Source organism: Salmo salar, chromosome ssa22, assembly GCF_905237065.1.
Source record: "Salmo salar chromosome ssa22, Ssal_v3.1, whole genome shotgun sequence".
NCBI classification, from domain to species: Eukaryota; Metazoa; Chordata; class Actinopteri; order Salmoniformes; family Salmonidae; genus Salmo; species Salmo salar.
Genome location: NC_059463.1, coordinates 3654905 through 3674693, shown reverse-complemented (window position 1 = coordinate 3674693; position 19789 = coordinate 3654905). Strand labels below are relative to the sequence as shown.

Genomic DNA, 19789 nt, shown 5'->3' with positions numbered 1-19789 from the left:
AGACTGAGCTGGCAGACTTTACACCTCATGCTGACCTTTGTGTAGATAGTAAATGTCACCAGAATACTGAAAAGACTGATCCAACCATTTTCTTTTAGTTAATGTGCATAAAAATAGCTTTATTTCCAAATAAATCAGAACATGCTTGCAGAAATCAATGATTCATTGACTTCTCCACTCAATTGGTGATTCACATATCTTGTGACAAAAGCAGCAGATTTTTCCCCATGCAAATGACATGGCTCAATTCAGTTCCCCTGAACAATTACATAGCAATCCTTCTACAAAACATAAATATATACGGCGTAAAAATGTCAAAAAAAAAAAAAAGGTACAAAATAAAACACAATTTAAAACTATTTGCTTCTTGAACTAGTGTATATAAAACATTAAAATCAAATACAACAGCTAAGAGGGGGAAAAGCCCCAACCTCAAAGACAATACAATTTGATAGTTAAATTGAACAAGTATTCTAAAACATTGGACAGAAAAAGTTAGTACTAGCATTGGTAGTTAAACGTGTTTCCCACTATAGGCTTCTTAGTAGGGATGTGGATCTTTCCCTTTCAGAACGATTCAATACGCATCCAGATAGTTGGGCTCCGATATGATACAGGAATGATGTGTTTTAGTTTGAAACGAGTCGGTACGATTCAGTTTGATTAGAGGAACAAATCGATGCGATTCGGTTCACTAACATTTGTTACATAAACACATTCATTTCCCATTCTAAATTCAAATCTGCTGCCGATAGAGCTCATGAGCTGGGTTTCTGAGCTGACGTGTGTGTAAATCGTATAAGTCTAGTGTATGTAGGCACCAGAACCGAGCCATAAGGAAAACTGGGCATCTCCCACCCGGCTATCGGGTGGACATTGCCGCCCTCGATAGCTTTTTGTCAATTTAGTGATTTTCTGACTGATGCATGCATACTACTGTACATTTGGAACGGTTGTCAAACATTTGAACCAGGGCCAATCTGTATCAGTGAATCATTACATCCCTACTTCTTAGGTATGAAGAAACCGATTATTCCAAGCATTTACAGTAATGTTAGACAAAGTATAAAATATTTGGTAAATAAACATCTGCCAAGAAATGGCTAAGTTCAGAATTTTATTAAAATGGCTATGTACAGATCCCTTGAAGCGTACAGTCCATGTGCAGTGAAAATTGTTTTATGTCAACAGCGATAAACCATAAGCTGTTCAAATAGCTTAGTTGACAAGCATTGTAATCACTGAGATGAAGTCTGACATAAAAATTGTTTTATTAAAAAACATGTATGTATGTAACATGCATGTATGCATGTGTCGCTGTGTTGCTCGTTTTTACAAATAATTTTGTGGTCTTGTGGATGGAGTGGGTGTATTCACACAGCGATTTGTCCTAGGAATAAAAGCATGTTGATTTCTGTACTGTCCAAACAAAACACAGCCTGGAGAATCAAGCTTGGCCCCTGCTATATTGATAGGGTAGCATGTATCAAGTTATTTTCATCAATCTGGAATTCACTTCAGACTTAATCTGTTTGACAAAATACATTTGAATCTAAACAGAACCTTTCATGATTTCCCTACACAGGGATTATTTAAAAAAATAATGTAAAAGAAAATGCTACAGTAACAGACTTCTGTAGCACCAGTATGAGTACCAAGATTCAGAGTAGGGGGGAGGAAAATAAATATCTGTACCATGTGACCTCACTGAGTGAAGTTGTCATTGCACCTTGTTAGTGTCATAAAACAGAGGGTGGGAGAGAAAAGTCAAGATTTCGCTGCAGTATTGATCTTTTTTTATGAAACAAATAAATGTTGTACTGCATTGTTTGGCAGCTGAAATGGTCCTCTCCCAATATCTTTCCTGTAGGGGAAAGAACAAAAAAAAAAAGGAAAACTGACAGTTAAAATGATGATTCCATTTCAAAATGAACCACTTTAGAACTTGTGGTGGAGTAGGAAAAGCAGTTTTTGTTTGATGGTTTCTCCCTCTGGGACTTCCTGGTTTTACAGTAAGCAGGCAAGAAGAGAGGTTTGCTTTCGAGAGGCACTGGAGAGCAGGCAGGTGGCCCGGCGAAGTTGGGCTTTAGGCGTAGATCTCTGTTGTCGGAGCCTTTTTGTAAATGGGCTTCTTTCCCAGGTCGTAGCTGCCTTCGTCCTTCTTCTTCATGCGATAGACGAGCAGAAGGATGAGGAAGACGGCAAAGACCAACCCCACTGCTCCACCAGCAATCAGAGCTGAAAGAAAACTCAGTGGAATTACAATTAGCCCCGTATTCTGGCAAATAACTTGGACAAGCTTCAAATGAAACTGTACATTTCTGACAGTGAAATTGAACTGCCACAAATGCTTTAGTTGATCGCTTTGAAATAATTTAACCCTTCTCAAAGTTCAATAACAATTTCACTAGTCCAAATAAAGTTTAGTGTGCTGTTGCCCCACCTGCTAGGACCTCTGTTTTGCTGAAGACGCTTTCCTCCCCTGCATGGGCCATCAGTACGTTTGATGGGTACTCCTCGGGTTTGGGAGCACCCCGCACTGACACTTCATTGTTCTTCTGGACCAGTTCAACCTCATTCGGTGTGGGTTTGGACCTCAGGGGTCTGTCCAGGTCTGGAATCTTGTTGTCGTTCATGTCAGGCTATGAGCAAAAAAAACAGAATTATACCTACTTGAACTATAAAAAGAGGAAACGTGGCTCTCATTTGGTACATGATAGCTAATTATGACAAACCTTACCTTTGTCATGGTATTGTCATTTTTGATTGTAATAGTAGTTGCTGAAGAGAGAAGAAAACAAGTTAACAATATTTCATTATATTCTAAATCAGCTTGTTAAAGCAAATTAGCAGATCTTTGCAAACACCAACCTCCATCTCCAGAGCCAGAGAAGTCTTCATCGTCCATTTCATCCTCATTGTCAAATGTGTCGTGCTCCTCATCAGGGAAGCCAAAGTCGGAGCCGTTGGGGGCGTCACCAGACGCAACAAGCTCGTCATGCGACACAGCTTGGGTCATCTTCGTGGGCATCCATGTCTCAGTCTCCCGCACCTGCTGGCCAAAACACAGCACTTAGAGGCAGAAGACCACAGCAAGTAGAAAAACACAGATCCTAGCTGGCATAAGGCTACATTTCCAAAACCACTTTTCAACTGTGGAGAAAGTCTAAGCCTACATCTTGTAGCCTATATTCCAACAACCGCGGTATAGAGTGAATCAGAAATCTATTTTACACATTAAATCTGCTTAAATAATTACTGTCACCTACAATGGTTAATTCTCATACACTAATACACTGTGTATAATAAAATAAACTCCTGCAGTTGCAGTACACCTTTCCCTACCTGAGCTGTGCCAGTGACACTGAAAACTTTGTACAGCAAGTTCCCCTAAATCTTCCGCTTAACCTTTGTAAAAACTTTCACAAGTGTTAACAGGAAGTGAGTGGGCCTCTGACTAATCTTTTTGACAGGAAAGGTAAGACAGGATGTGACCAACTAAAGTAAAGAAGTCATCACTAATTTTCCCATTTAACCCTACACTTAAAGTTGGCCTTTCAAAACAGACACAGAACCAGTCACCAGTGACAGGGTCCACAAGAACCACACGTCTTCGACATTCAAACCTCAAGTTCCCCCTTAATTCCCTTAACCACCAAATGCTCTTAAAAGGGATAGGTCAGGCAAAATGTATATTTGGGTCAAGTTACCCTTCCCTTGAGTTGTGTCTGAATAGCCATGTGACAGAATCCACAATAATCCATTATTTAGTTAACATTGTTAGAATTCAGGACCAAAACAGCCAAAACAGATAATAGCAAAGCTGCACTACAAGCAGAAACTTCCCCCAAAACATGTTAAAAGTATTGAAGCAACCAAAGTTTTTCACAGCTCTGGTAAATCAATCTGCTTCTGGGTGCCCAATGAAATAAAATACAACTTTATTGTCCACGTTACAGCGAACAGAAACAGCTGAGACTACATGAGGAAATAGTTCCAGTTGAGTGACGAAGTTCCAGTGACGAATGATTTCAGCATTTTGCGCGGAAACAATCCCTTTAAACTCGACCAACTCCCGAACTTAGTTTGAAGTGTGAGGAACTTTGGGCTTGCAGTGCATCATTGCTAACATTAGTTTGGCCATTTACATGAAAGAATCTGGACAATGCTGTAGCCAGAAGTAAATAATGGATTATTGTGGATTGTCACCATGGGCCTTCAAACAACAAGGTAAGGGTATTTTGACCAAATATACATTATGCCTGAACTATCCCAAAATTAAGCTAATCATGATGGGCTTGATTTGATTTAACATAATTGAAAGACAACTTTTGCTAATCACATTAGCACACTTAACTTCATTGCCCGTTTGCCGAGTAAGCACTGTGAATGCGATTAAACAGCAGAGCAATTGAATGGCCAGATCCAATTAAAACACAAGCAACAGGGCCAAGGTGCAAAAGATTCCTAAAGTACATTTAGGCAGAACGTGTTTGGGGTTGAAGTCTTTGGCCCCTTGCACACCGGACCTTGTCAGATGTCATCACGCTAAGTTGGGTTAGCACTGATTGCTGAACGAGACACCAGAAAAATGCAGCCGGTTGGATAACACCTGGCTCGGCAAATATATGACCCATCTATGATTAATGAAACAGTCATGCATTATTCATTGTTCAGAGGCAAAGGAGCAGGAGGTCTATTTTTTTTTTTTTAACTGTTCTGGATGGCTGCTCAGGGCTGCCTGGGATACTGGAAGCCTTGTTCCTCTTTTAGCCAGGTGGTTCCTTTCTCTATCCCCCCCCAAAAAACATGCATAAAAAAGGCTAAAATCAAATTAAGCATTTTTATTACATGTTACAGCATTCCATTGAACAAAGAAAGCAACTTGGGCACATTTGAAAGAGTTAATTTTAAGCGTTGCTTCTACGGTAATTCACTGACCATGGTGCGGGGGGGGGCAGCAGTTTAACCGTGCTCTGAAATTCTGTTTCAAATAGTGTGGTTTGAAGTTAATCCCCTCTAAATTACATTTGAGGGAGACCAGGGAATGCCATTGTTGCCGTCAGAATCTTCAAACAAGCAGCCATTTTCTCCTTGTGTTTGCACTGAGGTAGGGCTTGCACTCATGTCCTCAGCACTTTTGTGACAAAGGCCCTCTATGCTCAGAATTTTAACTAAGTCCGATGCATCACCATTTAAAGTGGCAATCAAAAATTGAAACAACAAAGTGCTCTCCCTGTTTTGGTAAAAAGCTGAGGAATGGGACTGGTGAAATGTAACCACTCATTCAGACAAAGCTATGGATGCAAGGACTGACCATCCATGATATCAAAATTATAGTTTGAACCATGTTTTAGGCTAGTGTTTACATTTACTTTGTTTACAAACAGTAAAACAAGCTTATATTTTTGGTTCTGATAGCTTAGTTCAACTGTCGTACCCTGAGGCATTAAGTAATAGGCTATTCCTCAAGAATTAATGGGTACATATCATTCATTTATAAGTAAAAACAAAATGTAGCACCTTCTGATTGCCCCTTTAAACTCACATGGGTCTCCACATGGCTACAGGGACTGATTTAGACTCCAGATCTCAAAAGGAGCCTATTTTTCTTCACTTCCTCATTGCGTTTCAAATCAAATTAATCTCACTGGCACATCAGGGCAAGCCTCTAGTCATACACATTCACCAGGCAATCCCCCCCCCATTTCATACTGCATCACATTTGGGATTAAAACTGTCCCAGCCCTGTTGGTGTTCTCGTTCTCAGATGTGACCACTCGAACTGATTAAACCACAAGTGGTCCATTTAGGAAAAAGACTAAAGGACTCTCCATTGTGACCTCTCAGTCTACGCAAATGGAGCTCCGTTTTGGGCCATGTTAAAAAAATCTGGCCGTACATAGAACTACGTAGAGAGCTACGCAAGTGAAGCTTCGTCGGATCCTGGTGCATTTCCCAATGGAAACAAAACATGGTTCAAATTCGTTGTTTGGTTCAAAAGCAATCCCTGAGGCTTATATGGTACATTTCCCAAAGAAACCAAAACATGGTTCAAATTCAATGTTGTTTGGTGAATACCTAATTTATATACAGTATTTGACCACAAACCGCCAGATTTTCCCAAGTAGAACAACCCAGAAATGCACTACTTGAGCCCAACGTATGCTAAATGACATTCAACTGCCAGAGTTGGGATAGAGGGGGAATTTCACACACAAGCACTAGACAAAACCCCTTCTTTCAGTTCCAACATTCCATCCTCTAAAGGGATTTTATAGCCCAATGGACAGCAATGCAGAAACCATTATTAGCCTACATCCTGGTGAAAGTATTATGTTCTCGCCACAGCCTTTCACTGGGCACTCAATTCAGCCCACCAAGAAAGAAAAAAAGGCTCCTTCTAGTGAAAATGATCTCATGCTTAATTAAAAACATGCATTCCAACAAAAATAGCCATGTGCCCAATAATGCCAAAAGGAATAATTTTGATAGCAGATAAAGGCCTGAAAATACAGTGTGTAGGCCCAAGTCAGAATGGATAACAAGAAACAGAACATTGTTGACGTTTGTACTCACATAACACATTTTACAAATGTAAAATAAGACGTTTCGTCTAAGTCAGCTCCAGAGAGTAATTTTAGTGTCTTAGAAAAACAATATGGTAGGCTAACTACAGAATGCTCATTAATCTGACAAGAAAAGACTGATGTAAATAGAGGTCAATTGGTATGACACATGGCACTGATTAAAATACACAATGAAAATGCATCAAAGTACTGTGCATAATGGTATAGGCCCATTGTTCTATTCTTCGGCTCGAAGTCCTGATGAGCTTAAGACTAAAAACAGACATTCGCCCATAAACTTAAGATGGATGAAAGGAATGAGGCTTGACATAGTTAGGCTTAGTAGCCATCAAAGTAATAACAAAAAGGCAGGCACACAAGTGATCAGAGGACTTTTTTGGTGAGAAAGCAGAAGCAAGCTTCTGGTCCACTAGCTGGGAAGCTTGGCTAATGAAAGTACCCTGGCCATTTAGATCTGTCCAAATCCTGAAGAGGGCCGTTCAAGGTCCACAGAGGTCAAATTCCACAGGAAAACACAAAAGGGAAAATGAGAGGGGCAGCCTCTGCATGGTTTTGAGGAATGTAACAGATTCAACTTAGGCTGCACAAGTCTGCTAGGAACCTCATTGTGGAGACCAGCTTGTTTAATGTGTGCTACCACATTTAGAAACATCTCCCCAGAGGGGTAGGCTAGGCTATCAAAACAATGGCCCAACTGGAAAAACTTGTAACAGAGCCCTGTTGTTGTTAAACTGGAAAATTATTTATTAAAATGCAGCCTTAATCCTCCTTCAGGCTCCTTTTCACCTCATTTAACACCCAATTTACTTAACAAAAAGGCACATGTCAATAGAGGGGGCTTTTACTGTTTTGTTCTCCATTACGCTTCAATGGTGCTGTGCAAATAACCAATGTTTCAGTTATTCTTCGCTTTTTTAAACAAAAAGGTTCAATCATTTCCATTTCATTCTGTTTTTCCCCCTGTGAGCTCAATGTGCAGTTTTTCTAGAGATAAATCAGATCAAGCCAAAACTGTGCGTTGTAGTAGGGAATTGTAGTTTCTAACAGTCCAATATTCTACAGTCTAGGGTAGAAAACCTGGTAATTAACTATAATGACCATAATCCACTGCCTGTCTATTTGTCCGATCTGTGTGGGGCAGACAGAGAAGTGCGATGGAGTAGTTGCGTCTTGAGGTATCTCTACCTGAAGTACATGACTTAAGTCAGGTATGGGCAGTCCTTGGGGAAAATGTATTTCAGAAGAACAGAATGAGTTGGTCTACTCTGTTAGTTATCTGGCTATGCTCCATGTCATAGGCTGTAGGCTTGTTCATTTAGCTGACAAGATATCCTTATAAGCCATTATTTTATAGTACGAAAAATATAACTGAATAAAATAGAAAGGAAATGTTTTGCATTACGAAGCGAGTGCGATTATGAAATTAAGTGTAAAAGTGATCATTTGAAACAGGTCCCATATTCTAGATGTAGAGTTATTTGACAACTTTAGTTGTGAATGAAACAAACCTTAGAATGTCTTAAATCAAAACATATGGGCTGCATGTAGCAACAACAAAAAAAGCTTGCACTGATCCTTGTCTCAGGCTGTCCTATCAAGTGATCATATTTTCACCCATCAGATCATTCACATCTTTAATAATTAGGGACGCACGATATAAAAAATATAAAAAAATTCGGTGAACATATCGGAGTCAGCCGATATTAGCTAAAAATGCCAATATCAGCCGATGTCTAGTTTAACGCCCCGATGTGCAAAACTGATGTCAAAACTGACGTACATACCTATATAACATAGGCACATGACGTAATGGCCCCACGTAAAATGTTGCGCTATATGTGCAACACAGCACTCTTAAACTAGCCCACAATGTCTGCTGTGTGGATCTAGCAGTCAATGAGTCGAGCAGTCATTTGAAAGAGTAACAAAATTCCAGTGAGACAACGCAAAATCCATTAAAGCCAAGATACATTTTATTCATTGCCCTTGACAATCAACCGTTCTCTGTCGCGGGTGATGTTGGCTTTCGCTGACTGGCCGAGCACCGGTACACTACCAAGTGCGCTATTTTTCAGATGTTGCCCTACCGGATTTACACAGTAATAGTGTCACTGCTATTAGCTTCACGACATACATACTATGGAACGCCATTTGGGTCTTTGCGTGTCAAAAAAGATACAGTAGCACTGTCAGAGCTGTACAAAGTCTGCAAACACCGGCCATGAACGATGCGTTTACAATACCACACTGTTAATAAAGCATCATTGGTACGACCGCAACTTCTGCGGTAGCTAGCTTTAGCTTGGTACCTAGCTAGCACCAATACAACCAGCCTGAAAACAATGACCAGTAGAACCTGCAGTCATTTTCATTATTCTTAGCAATGATTTAGGAATCCTTGTGAGTAAGTATTAGCTAGGTTGCCACTTGTTCGCCTGTTGAAATTGAACTTCAGTTCATGAAAATAGCTGGTCAGCAACTTAACCCTGTTGCCCAAAGCTAACATTATAAGCAGCCAGCTAGCTTCCTCTGGCTAGTGAGGCTCGACCGTACTGGGTTATGTGTTGTGAGGCTAGCCACAATAGTGGTATTTGTACACATTTTGCCTATGCTGTCTGAGTGACTCAAATGGAAGTTATCCACAATAGTGGAATTTGCAGTTTGCCTTCAAAATAAGTGTCATTTGACAGTAATGCAAATTAATACAAATAGTAGAATTATGCCATACTTTTATTTTGAAGGCTAACCGCAAAGTCCACTATTGTGGCTAACTTCCGTTTGAGTCACTCAGACAGCATAGGCAAAATGTGTAGAATTGCAGGAAATTAGCTTGAACTGCTAAATGCTGTCACTCCCGCCAACAGGAGGGCCTTTCAAAATGTTGGTCAACAACCTTGCCATTGGCTACACCCACTGCAACGCCCAACACCTAAGACCCATTAAGTATAATAAAAAATTAAAAAAAAAAAAAAAACAGTCATATATTCATTTATAAATGTAACTTCATGACATGCAGTACTTTGGGGTGGACCCTCCTGTGTCAATCAATGAGAGAAGATTTTAAATAGACAAAATGGTGGCGTACACATGTCGGGATTACTTCATGGAGAAAAATATTTATTTTAATAGTGCAGCATTTCCAAAAATGTAAATGAATCACCTGCAACTGGACATTTTTGAAGACATATTCGACTGAATCGAGAATGAATATATTATTGCCAAGTTAAGACTGGTCCAGGATTATTTTTGCTTACCCCAAACAGTACCTATCCTGTAAAGGGTAATGGAGAATCACATTAGCCCTTTACAGTTCTGTATCTATGTATTCAGAAGACTAGGATCGACAATAAGCACCTATCCTTAGGGCTGCATTAGCATATTGCCCCCGTGTAGCCCAGTCAGTCTCACTGGATGGTGTCTAGTTAGCCTATAACCATTCTGTTTTAGCCCCCTTCCCGACATCTGACAATGGCAATTCTTTCCAATTAAGCCGACAGGACTGGACGCCGTCACTCAACTCTCTGATGTTTTGTCAGATTACATAAAACAGAACAAGGAAGTACACCTACATCCTGGTATGTGCACGATTGCTTAATTTGGGCTCCCAAGTGGCGCAGCGGTCTAAGGCACTGCATCTCAGTGCTAGAGGAGTCACTACAGACCCTGGTTTGATTCCAGGCTGCATTACAACTGCCCGTGATTGGGAGTCCCATAGGGCAGCGCATTATTGGCCCAGCGTCTCCGGGTTAGGGTTTGCCCGGGGTAGGCAGTCATTGTAAATAAGACTTTGTTCTTAACTGACTTGCCTAGTTAAAATAAAGGTTGAAACAAATAATAATCCACTTCCAAAAGCTATCAAACCAACTGTCCAAAAATGAAAACCACACTGCATCAGGCATACTGAATTGAGTCTAAACAATTACATTTGTCATTTAGCAGACGCTCTTATCCAGAGGACTTAACAATGATAGTGTTGAGCCACGTTACATGAAGTGTTTAATTTGATAAATTATTGCAGTTTTTATTTGGCAACTGGTCAGCAATTAAACATTTAGTCAGTGCTGTAATTTAATATAGTGAAATGGAAATAGGTCAACAGTAATGTTCAAATTACAAGAGCCCAGCTAAATATGGGTGAATGCTGATTGGCTGAGAGCGTGGTATATCAGACCGTATACCACGTGTATGACAATTTATTTTTACTGCGCTAATTACGTTGGTAACCAGTTTATAACAGCAATAAGGCACCTCGGGGGGTTGTGGTATATGGCCAATATACCACGGCTAAGGGCTGTATCCAGGCACTCCACGTTGCGCAGAAGAACAGCCATTAGCCAAGGTATATTGGCTATATACCACACCCCCCCGGGCCTTATTGCTTAAACCTAGCTTACCCTCTTTCTGAGCTACATGTGATGGATAGTCACTTGCATGATTATCATTCCACCTCACTCACACACCAGACAAATGAATTTAGCTACGTTTGTCTGGCTAGCTAGATCTACCACAATTGAAACACCACTGCTTTCTCTTATGATGGAGAGGCCAGGGGCCACAAACCATATGCCTTACACTTTAGATTATTTTGGCCATTTAGCTGACTCTGCTAGGTAGCTGTACTGTAGCTAGTTATCCAGCTAGCTGACTAAGCACAATTAGCTAGTTAAAGTTAGACTGCTGTGTTTTGGTAAACAATCTGTAAATGGTGTAAACAAAGTTTAACAGCTAACTAAAACAGTAGTTACCTTAATTACCATTACATTAACCTGGTCGAAAACACTAAAATAACCATGAAAAAGATTGTGTTGATGGCTAACGTTAACTTAGCAAATTAAGTAGATAGCTAACTAGCCGATTAGCAGCAATAACAGCTACAGTCGCTAACGTTAGCATTGTCTTGGCTTTAGCCAGATGAAGTAGTAAGGTTAGCTACACTAAAACAAATGTGGTAAAGTTAGTTCGCCTAAGTAAACTGAAACGAACACAAAATAATGTAAAAGTGAGTAACGTTAAACTAGCTATAGCTATCGGTAGCTGAGTTAACGTTACCCGGTGTTCTGTTAGCTAGCGAACATTACTTACCGACTCAGAGTAGACGGAGGCAAATAAAAACAACACGAGGAACACTTTGTGCATGTTTCTCTTGGCCGTTTCTTCAACAAAAAGTGTTGTAAACTTGGGAAAAGCGTGGAATGAAATAATGTTTTTTTTTAAAAGTCCTATAAACAATCGAAAGTTCACGTTGCCAACTTTATCGCCTTGCTATTGAACAACTTGTATCTTCCAATTCAGTCACTGATTCAATTTACAAGCTACTTCAGATTGATATATTTTGTATCGCACTTTACACTCCACCCCCTGTAACAGCAACCAATAAGAGCTACGCAAAGGTCCTACTCTCCCTTCGTCATAATTTACCGTAAACTCGTGCTCAGAACCCCTCCCTAGACGCAACACGTTATTTATTAGAACATCTTTACTTATTAAGTAGTCGATTAGCAAACTTCTTGAATGTAGAATATTGTAGCTACAATATCATTCGTGTTCTTGGTGGGAATTGTAATGTGGCTCATAGCGAGAATTGCTATAATATTATCATTATTAATTTGTGGCACTTTAGACTCGATACTCAATTGAAATTGTCATGCATTGTTTTACCTATCGTCCCCTCACTTGTTTATCTCCATGATGACATAAAGAAAACACAAATTACATTTATTTAGAGAGGAAGAGACGAAGCCAGTATCTTTGATTTACTGTAATATATGTGCCACTCCTCATGGAAAGTCCGTTCAAGGATTTTTTTTACTTACGTAATCTTCCGGTAAACCCTCCCCTCGCGCGTCATAAATGTTTGTGTAGAAACGGAAACCCGTAGACCTATTAACATTTCATGTCCACCACAACAGTTCTTAAGTTATCATATCGACTCAATTGTTATTGTAGGAGTTTGATGAAACTTTGCAGGATTGTTGACCTATCCAGTGGTAACAGTATGGGGTCAGATTTCCATCAACATGTTTAAAATATATAAGTAGCTAGTCACAAACAAAATATGTGTTGTTGTGCAAATATACAATGCAACCAAATGTGGTCAAATATGTTTTTGTGAATGTGACAACATTTGTGACTCCACAGATTACAATTGTAACCAGCATTTTACATATTTGTCACTTGAATTACATTTATGAGTTGCATTAAGTCTGTGACTGCCATCCAGTGGGGAACCCTGAGGGCCTTCTAAAAAAGTATATATATTTTTAAATTAAAATTCGTTAAAAAAAAATTGTCTTGGCAAATGAGAAATGCTTACTAACAGGGATGTAACAAATTTGCTCACAAAATTTGAGAGATATAAGCTTTTACTGGGATCTTAGCTCATGGAACATGGGACCAATACTTTATCTGTTGCGTTTATATATTTGTTCAGCATAACATGAAATATATTTTAATATAATTGTAGCCTATACTGTATTCATATTTCTAATACAGTTATCTCAGTTTTCATTTCAGCATATGTTTATCCTTTGCTTGTTAGTAACAATTGCAAAGAAATTGGCAACTTTGTATTTGTTGAAACACATTCGTTGTGAAGTTATTGGAGGTCATAGAAAGACAGATAAACATCTGGATTTTATGTTTTTCGGAGATCTTCTTTGTATAAAGGGAGGCGGATGGGCAAAAAAGCATCTAACGTTGCACTTAACTGTTCTCCGAGTGGTCTGAAGCAGTCGTTAAATAACAAGTGTTTTTAAGAACAACTTTAGTAACGATGGTTTTGGGAAACCGCTCAGAGATTTAACGATGCCACTTCCAAAGTCTTAATGATGAACTTAGCTTTAAGATGCTTTTATGAAATGGGGCCCAGAACATCACTATAGGTCCGAGCTCCATGCCATCCAGGACCTCTATACCAGGTGATATCAGAGGAAAGCCCTAAAAATTGTTAAAGATTCCAGCCACCCAAGTCATAGACTGTTCTCTCTGCTACCGCACGGCAAGTGGTGCCGATGCACCAAGTCTGAAACCAACAGAACCCTGAACAGCTTCTACCCCCAAGCCATAAGACTGCTAAATAGTGAAAGGAGCAATATGCAGAAATCTCTCTGTCATTTCCTGGTTGCAAAAATTCTAATAGTTTGGCTAATTACAGTTTATGTGACAAAACAAGCAATGTATAGTGTAGAGAATCACTGTGAAATATAATATTGTATTTTCAGCTGTTTGAAATTGGTGTACAAAACCGAAAGTAAAAAATGCAAAAACAAACCTTCAAAATGGGAAGCATAGATATAGCACACATAGAACAGATCTACTACTTCTTAGATTTGCTTTCAATGTGAATGACAGATCTAGAACTCACATTTCTATGTGCATTTGGTCAGGTCGCCCAAAAAGTTACATATTGTAGCTTTAACCAAATAGCTACCTTAACTATTTGCATTGGGTCTTTTTGCGCTAACTTTTACGACTCATCATGTACAGTTGAAGTCGGAAGTTTACATACACTTAAGTTGGAGTCATTAAAACTAGTTTTTCACATACCACGTCCATCTGTACAAACAATAGTACCCAAGTATAAACACCAAGGGACCACGCAGCCGTCATACCGCTCAGGAAAGAGACGCGTTCTGTCTCCTAGAGATGAATGTACTTTGGTGCGAAAAGCACAAATCAATCCCAGAACAACAGCAAAGGACCTTGTGAAGATGCTGGAGGAAACAGGTACAAAAGTATCTATACCCACAGTAAAACGAGTCCTATTTCGACATAACCTGAAAGGCCGCTCAGCAAGGAAGAAGCCACTGCTCCAAACCCACCATAAAAAAGCCAGACTACGGTTTGCAACTGCATATGGGGACAAAGATTGTGCTTTTTGGAGAAATGTCCTCTGGTCTGATGAAACAACAATATAACTGTTTGGCCATAATGACCATCGCTATGTTTGGAGGAAAAAGGGGGAGGCTTGCAAGCCGAAGATCACCATCCCAACTGTGAAGCACGGGGGTGGGAGCATCATGTTGTGAGGATGCTTTGCTGCATGAGGGACTGGTGCACTTCACAAAATAGATGGCGTAATGAGGGAGGAAAATGATGTTGATATATTGAAGCAACATCTCAAGACATCAGTCAGGAAGTTAAAGCTTGGTCGCAATGGGTCTTCCAAATGGACAATGACCCCAAGCATACTTCCAAAGTTGTGGCAAAATGGCTTAAGGACAACAGAGTCAAGGTATTGGAGTGGCCATCACAAAGCCCTGACCTAAATCCCATAGAAAATGTGTGGGCAGAACTGAAAAAGCGTGTGCGAGCAAGGAGGCCTACAAACCGGACTCAGTTGCACAAGCTCTGTCAGGAGGAAGGGCCAAAACTCACCCAAGTTATTGTGGAAAGCTTGTGGAAACATTTGACCCAAGTTAAACAATTTAAAGGCAATGCTACCAAATACTAATTGAGTGTATTTAAACTTCTGACCCACTGGGAATGTGATGAAAGAAATAATAGCTGAAATAAATAATTCTCTCTACCTTTATTCTGACATTTCACCTTAAAATAAAGTTTTTACTAGGATTAAATGTCAGGAATTGTGAAAAACTGAGTTTAAATGTAATTGGCTAAGGTATATGTAAACTTCCGACTACAACTGTAAATGTTGATTTGAAATATTTTGGACATCAGAGCAATCTTGAGGGAATCCTATTTGAGTCAGAAAAGGATATTCATATGATAGGTAAGATATACAAAACCTTGCAGAGAGCCTATCCAAATGACAATCTCATAGAAAAAAAATATAAACCATTGGAGCCAAGACTTAAAAATAACTGATATTGGCACAAGATGGAGGGAATTTTGGAAGATAACTAATGAAATTACAGTTAACAAAAATGTACGCTTAATCCACTATAAACTAATGTATAGAATTTATTACACAAGACAAAATTCACAAACTCTACAGCATGAAGGCAGTCATGTCTTAAGTGTAAAACTAACAATAACTCAATAGTCCATATATTCTGGGAATGCTATAAAATCCCAAAGTTATGGGCAGAGTTATAAAGTTGGCTGTCAGAAGTATTAGCATGTAAATTTACTTTTAATCCGTCTGTTTTCATATTTCAAGACATGGCATACAGTATGAGGTTGGACGATATTTTTGTCATGAATCTTCTTGACAAAAACGTATACTTAAAAGCTGGAAATCAACAATCCTCCAATGTTAACACAATGGAAAGGTCAAATTAATGATTATATAAATGTTGAAAGTGCATGAATGATTGAGAGAAACACAATGGTGCAGTTTGAGGACATGTGGCGGAGAGTGATGTCGGTGCTTGAGATGGGGATGTGAGCAGGTGGGTCTGGACAGGGGTCATGTTGTGGATGTTTGTGTATGTTGGGTATTGTAAAAATAAAAATACATTCTTACCAAAAAAATGAAACGCATGGGGTCTTTGACAGGCAGTTAACAAGTTTTCTGTTGATATCTAAAAAAAACCTGATGCAAGAGGGCATCGAAATTGCTAGCATTATGCTAATGCTATCTCATAACCGCAACTCAGATTCACTTCAGATTTGATATAACGTGTACAGTCGTGGCCAAAAGTTTTGAGAATGACACAAATATTAATTTCCACAAAGTTTTCTGCTTCATTGTCTTTAGATAGTTTTGTCAGATGTTACTATGGAATACTGAAGTATAATTACAAGCATTTCATAAGTGTCAAAGGCTTTTATTGACAATTACATGAAGTTGATGCAAAGAGTCAATATTTGCAGTGTTGACCCTTCTTTTTGAAGACCTCTGCAATCTGCCCTGGCATGCTGTCAATTAACTTCTGGGCCACATCCTGACTGATGGCAGCCCATTCTTGCATAATCAATGCTTGGAGTTTGTCAGAATTTGTGGGTTTTTGTTTGTCCACCCGCATCTTGAGGATTGACCACAAGTTCTCAATGGGATTAAGGTCTGGGGAGTTTCCTGGCCATGGACCCAAAATATCAATGTTTTGTTCACTTAGTTATCACTTTTGCCTTATGGCAAGGTGCTCCATCATGCTGGAAAAGGCATTGTTTGTCACCAAACTGTTCCTAGATGGTTGGGAGAAGTTGCTCTCGGAGGATGTGTTGGTACCATTCTTTATTCATGCTGTGTTCTTAGGCAAAATTGTGAGTGAGCCCACTCCCCTTGGCTGAGAAGCAACCCCACACATGAATGGTCTCAAGATGCTTTACTGTTGGCATGACACAGGACTGATGGTAACGCTCAACTTGTCTTCTCTGGACAAGCTTTTTTCCGGATGCCCCAAACAATCGCAAAGGGGATTCATCAGCGAAAATGACTTTACCCCAGTCCTCAGCAGTCCAATCCCTGTACTTTTTGCAGAATATCAGTCTGTCCCTGATGTTTTTCCTGGAGAGAAGTGGCTTCTTTGCTGCCCTTCTTGACACCAGGCCATTCTCCAAAAGTCTTCGCCTCACTGTGCGTGCAGATGCACTCACACCTGCCTGCTGCCATTCCTGAGCAAGCTCTGTGCTGGTGGTGCCCCGATACCGCAACTGAATCAACTTTAGGAGATGGTCTTGGAGCTTGCTGGACTTTCTTGGGCGCCCTGAAGCCTTCTTCACAACAATTGAACCGCTCTCGTTGAAGTTGTTGATGATCCGATGAATGGTTGATTTAGGTGCAATCTTACTGGCAGCAATATCCTTGCCTGTGAAGCCCTTTTTGTGCAAAGCAATGATGATGGCATGTGTTTCCTTGCAGGTAACCATAGCTGACAGAGGAAGAACAATGATTCCAAGCACCACCCTCCTTTTGAAGCTTCCAGTCTGTTATTCGAACTCAATCAGCATGACAGAGTGATCCCCAGCCTTGTCCTCGTCAACACTCACACCTGTGTTAACGAGAGAATCACTGACATGATGTCAGCTGGTCCTTTTGTGGCAGAGCTGAAATGCAGTGGAAATTTTTTTGGGGGATTCAGTTCATTTGCATGGCAAAGAGGGACTTTGCAATTAATTGCAATTCATCTGATCACTCTTCATAGCATTCTGGAGTATATACAAATTGCCATCATACAAACTGAGGCAGCAGAAAATTAATACTTGTGTCATTCTCAAACCTTTTGGCCACGACTGTATAGTCTTTGTACTAGTCTAAAGACCGTTTGTGAAGGAATAGTTGTTGCTCTCCAAGATCGTCACTGTTCCAAGATGGTCACCGGGTATGGGGTAAGTTGAGCCGCCTTGGGGCTAGTGGATGATGGTGTCCTGTGACAGTGGATAATGGTGTTGGTTAGTCAAAACGTAATTCATTGAATGGGGGTGTGGTATATTGTATATCTTAAATGTATGTCCACATTCAGATATAAATCTCTCTGTTCAATATCACTTATCATTCTATGTCTTGACCAGTTGTCTGGGATTTGAGGATACTATGCCCATGAAACTGGTCCACGAGATTCTTTATATGTTTAGCAAGCTCAGACTCCATGTCATCAGATATTGTGTGCCTCTGCTACTCTACTATAGCCTCTTTCGCACTGGTTATTTTTTGTCAATGTACCTCTTCAGTGTCCTTCAGTCTATTTTTTTCATCTCTTGCTGCTGCTCGAATGGTCTTCTTCCTTTCTTTCACTTCCTTTGCTGCTTTCTCAAGAACCTCAAGGGGTGCTAGACCCCTGATTGTTTAAATACACAGGGCATGATGATGTCTGCTCCCTAGCAATACAAATGCACTACCTTGAGTTCATTTGCATGACACATTGCAAAAATACTATGCATATTATGCATAAAACGGACTAAATATAATTATAATTTGCATGGGGTATGGTGACCATTGGCTGAACATACCCCATGGAAATTGGCTCAATTTACGTCACGTCAAACATTTTGACTATATTAGCCCACACAGCTACAAGGGTGCCCTTTCATTCTAGGTTTAGGACCTCGTATTGTAGCTTATAGAGATCCCAACTGATGTATAAAGCAATCTACTTTGTTTTAGGTCAAAGCATCATGAAACCTATGACACAATAAATGTTTAGGGTTTAATTTTTTTAACTTAACTTGCTTACCACTATTTCTATGTGATTTCTTCCTTCACAGACTCCATGAAATTATGACAAACGTCCCACCTTGCCCATGGAGGTTAAAGGAGTAATTAGAGTTAAGTGCCTTGCTCAAGGGCACATAGACAGATTTTTCACCTAGTTGGCTCAGGGATTCAAACCAGCAACCTTTTTGTTACAGGACCAACGCTCTTAACCGCTAGGCTACCTGCTAGTGGTGCAAGTTTGTCAGCTGTTTGTGCACCTGCCCGCAATTGCTAATAACACATCTGCAACTGCCTGACTACATGTGATAATCTGAGGCCATCGTCCGACCTTAACCCGCTAATATAGAAAATGCTTCTGCTAATAATTTGTGAGGCTATTTGTTAGTCAAGTGTCTATAGTTAGATACAGTACCAGTCAAAAGTTTGGACACACCTACTCATTCAAGGGTTTTTCTTTATTTTGACTATTTTCTACATTGTAGAATAATAGTTAAGACATCAAAAATATGATATAATACATATGGAATCATGTAGCAACCAAAAAAGTGTTACACAAAACAGATTTGGAACGGTCACCAAACAACAGGGTAGCATGGAGAGGGGTACGGGCATTGGAGGATGGGAAACTCCCCGTACGACTCACCAGCGCTCTCGTACCTACTTGATGAGCATGGGTTTTTAATGGGCAGGTAGCTAAGAAATGTTCTGTAGCTCCACAATATAGACAGCTCTGTGTGTTAAGTCCTGCGTAAGCGCTCAGCCAGAGACAATCTAGCCATGCCCAGTTGCATGGGCTCCGAAGGAGGCGAGTCGGCAGCCTTCTGTGATTCCCGAGAGAACTCAGGTGACATCGGGTTCACTCGGACATGTAGAGTCTTCACACTACGGGAGTCTTGACGTAGCTGGACCAGCTTACGAGCAGCCTCTGTCCCAGACAACAGAGAATCAAACACCTTCCGTACTTCTGCCACAAACTCCTCCAGACTGAGGCGGACTGTAATTCCCACACCGTCGTAGCCCAGGCGGGTGCCCTCCCGGACATCAGCATTATGAGGTACGCTATCTTTGAGCGGTCTGATGGGAACGAAGAAGGCTGCAGCTCGAAGATGAGGGAGCACAGGGAGAGAAAGGCCCGGCAGTT

At 40.2% G+C, this 19789-nt stretch overlaps 1 protein-coding gene across 2 annotated transcripts; it reads right to left on the bottom strand.

Moving 5' to 3' along the window:
* Window positions 1-98: 98 nt before the first annotated feature.
* sdc4 (syndecan 4) lies at window positions 99-11970 on the bottom strand. 2 transcript variants are annotated; one of them, XM_014165901.2, is made up of 5 exons: window positions 11673-11970; window positions 2872-3052; window positions 2741-2781; window positions 2444-2642; window positions 99-2238 (listed from the first exon to the last, which is right to left on the bottom strand). In XM_014165901.2, exons 1-5 carry the CDS (start codon window positions 11724-11726, stop codon window positions 2087-2089), a joined length of 627 nt encoding a protein of 208 aa, XP_014021376.1. In that variant the 5' UTR covers window positions 11727-11970; the 3' UTR covers window positions 99-2086. The 2 variants fall into 2 exon arrangements, with proteins under 2 accessions (XP_014021376.1, XP_045561104.1); XM_045705148.1 differs by having other exon boundaries at window positions 2872-3055; window positions 11673-11925.
* Between the last annotated feature and the right edge of the window lie 7819 nt (window positions 11971-19789).

What these genes read in the sequence shown, in the direction of transcription:
- sdc4 (XM_045705148.1), bottom strand. Translation starts at nt 11,726, where the DNA reads ATGCACAAAGTGTTCCTCGTGTTGTTTTTATTTGCCTCCGTCTACTCT. An exon ending in CTCTGGCTCTGGAGATGGAG is followed by an intron (nt 2,782 to 2,871) that starts GTTGGTGTTTGC and finishes TTCTCTCTTCAG; the next exon opens with CAACTACTATTACAATCAAA. An exon ending in CAAAACAGAGGTCCTAGCAG is followed by an intron (nt 2,239 to 2,443) that starts GTGGGGCAACAG and finishes GTTTTCTTTCAG; the next exon opens with CTCTGATTGCTGGTGGAGCA.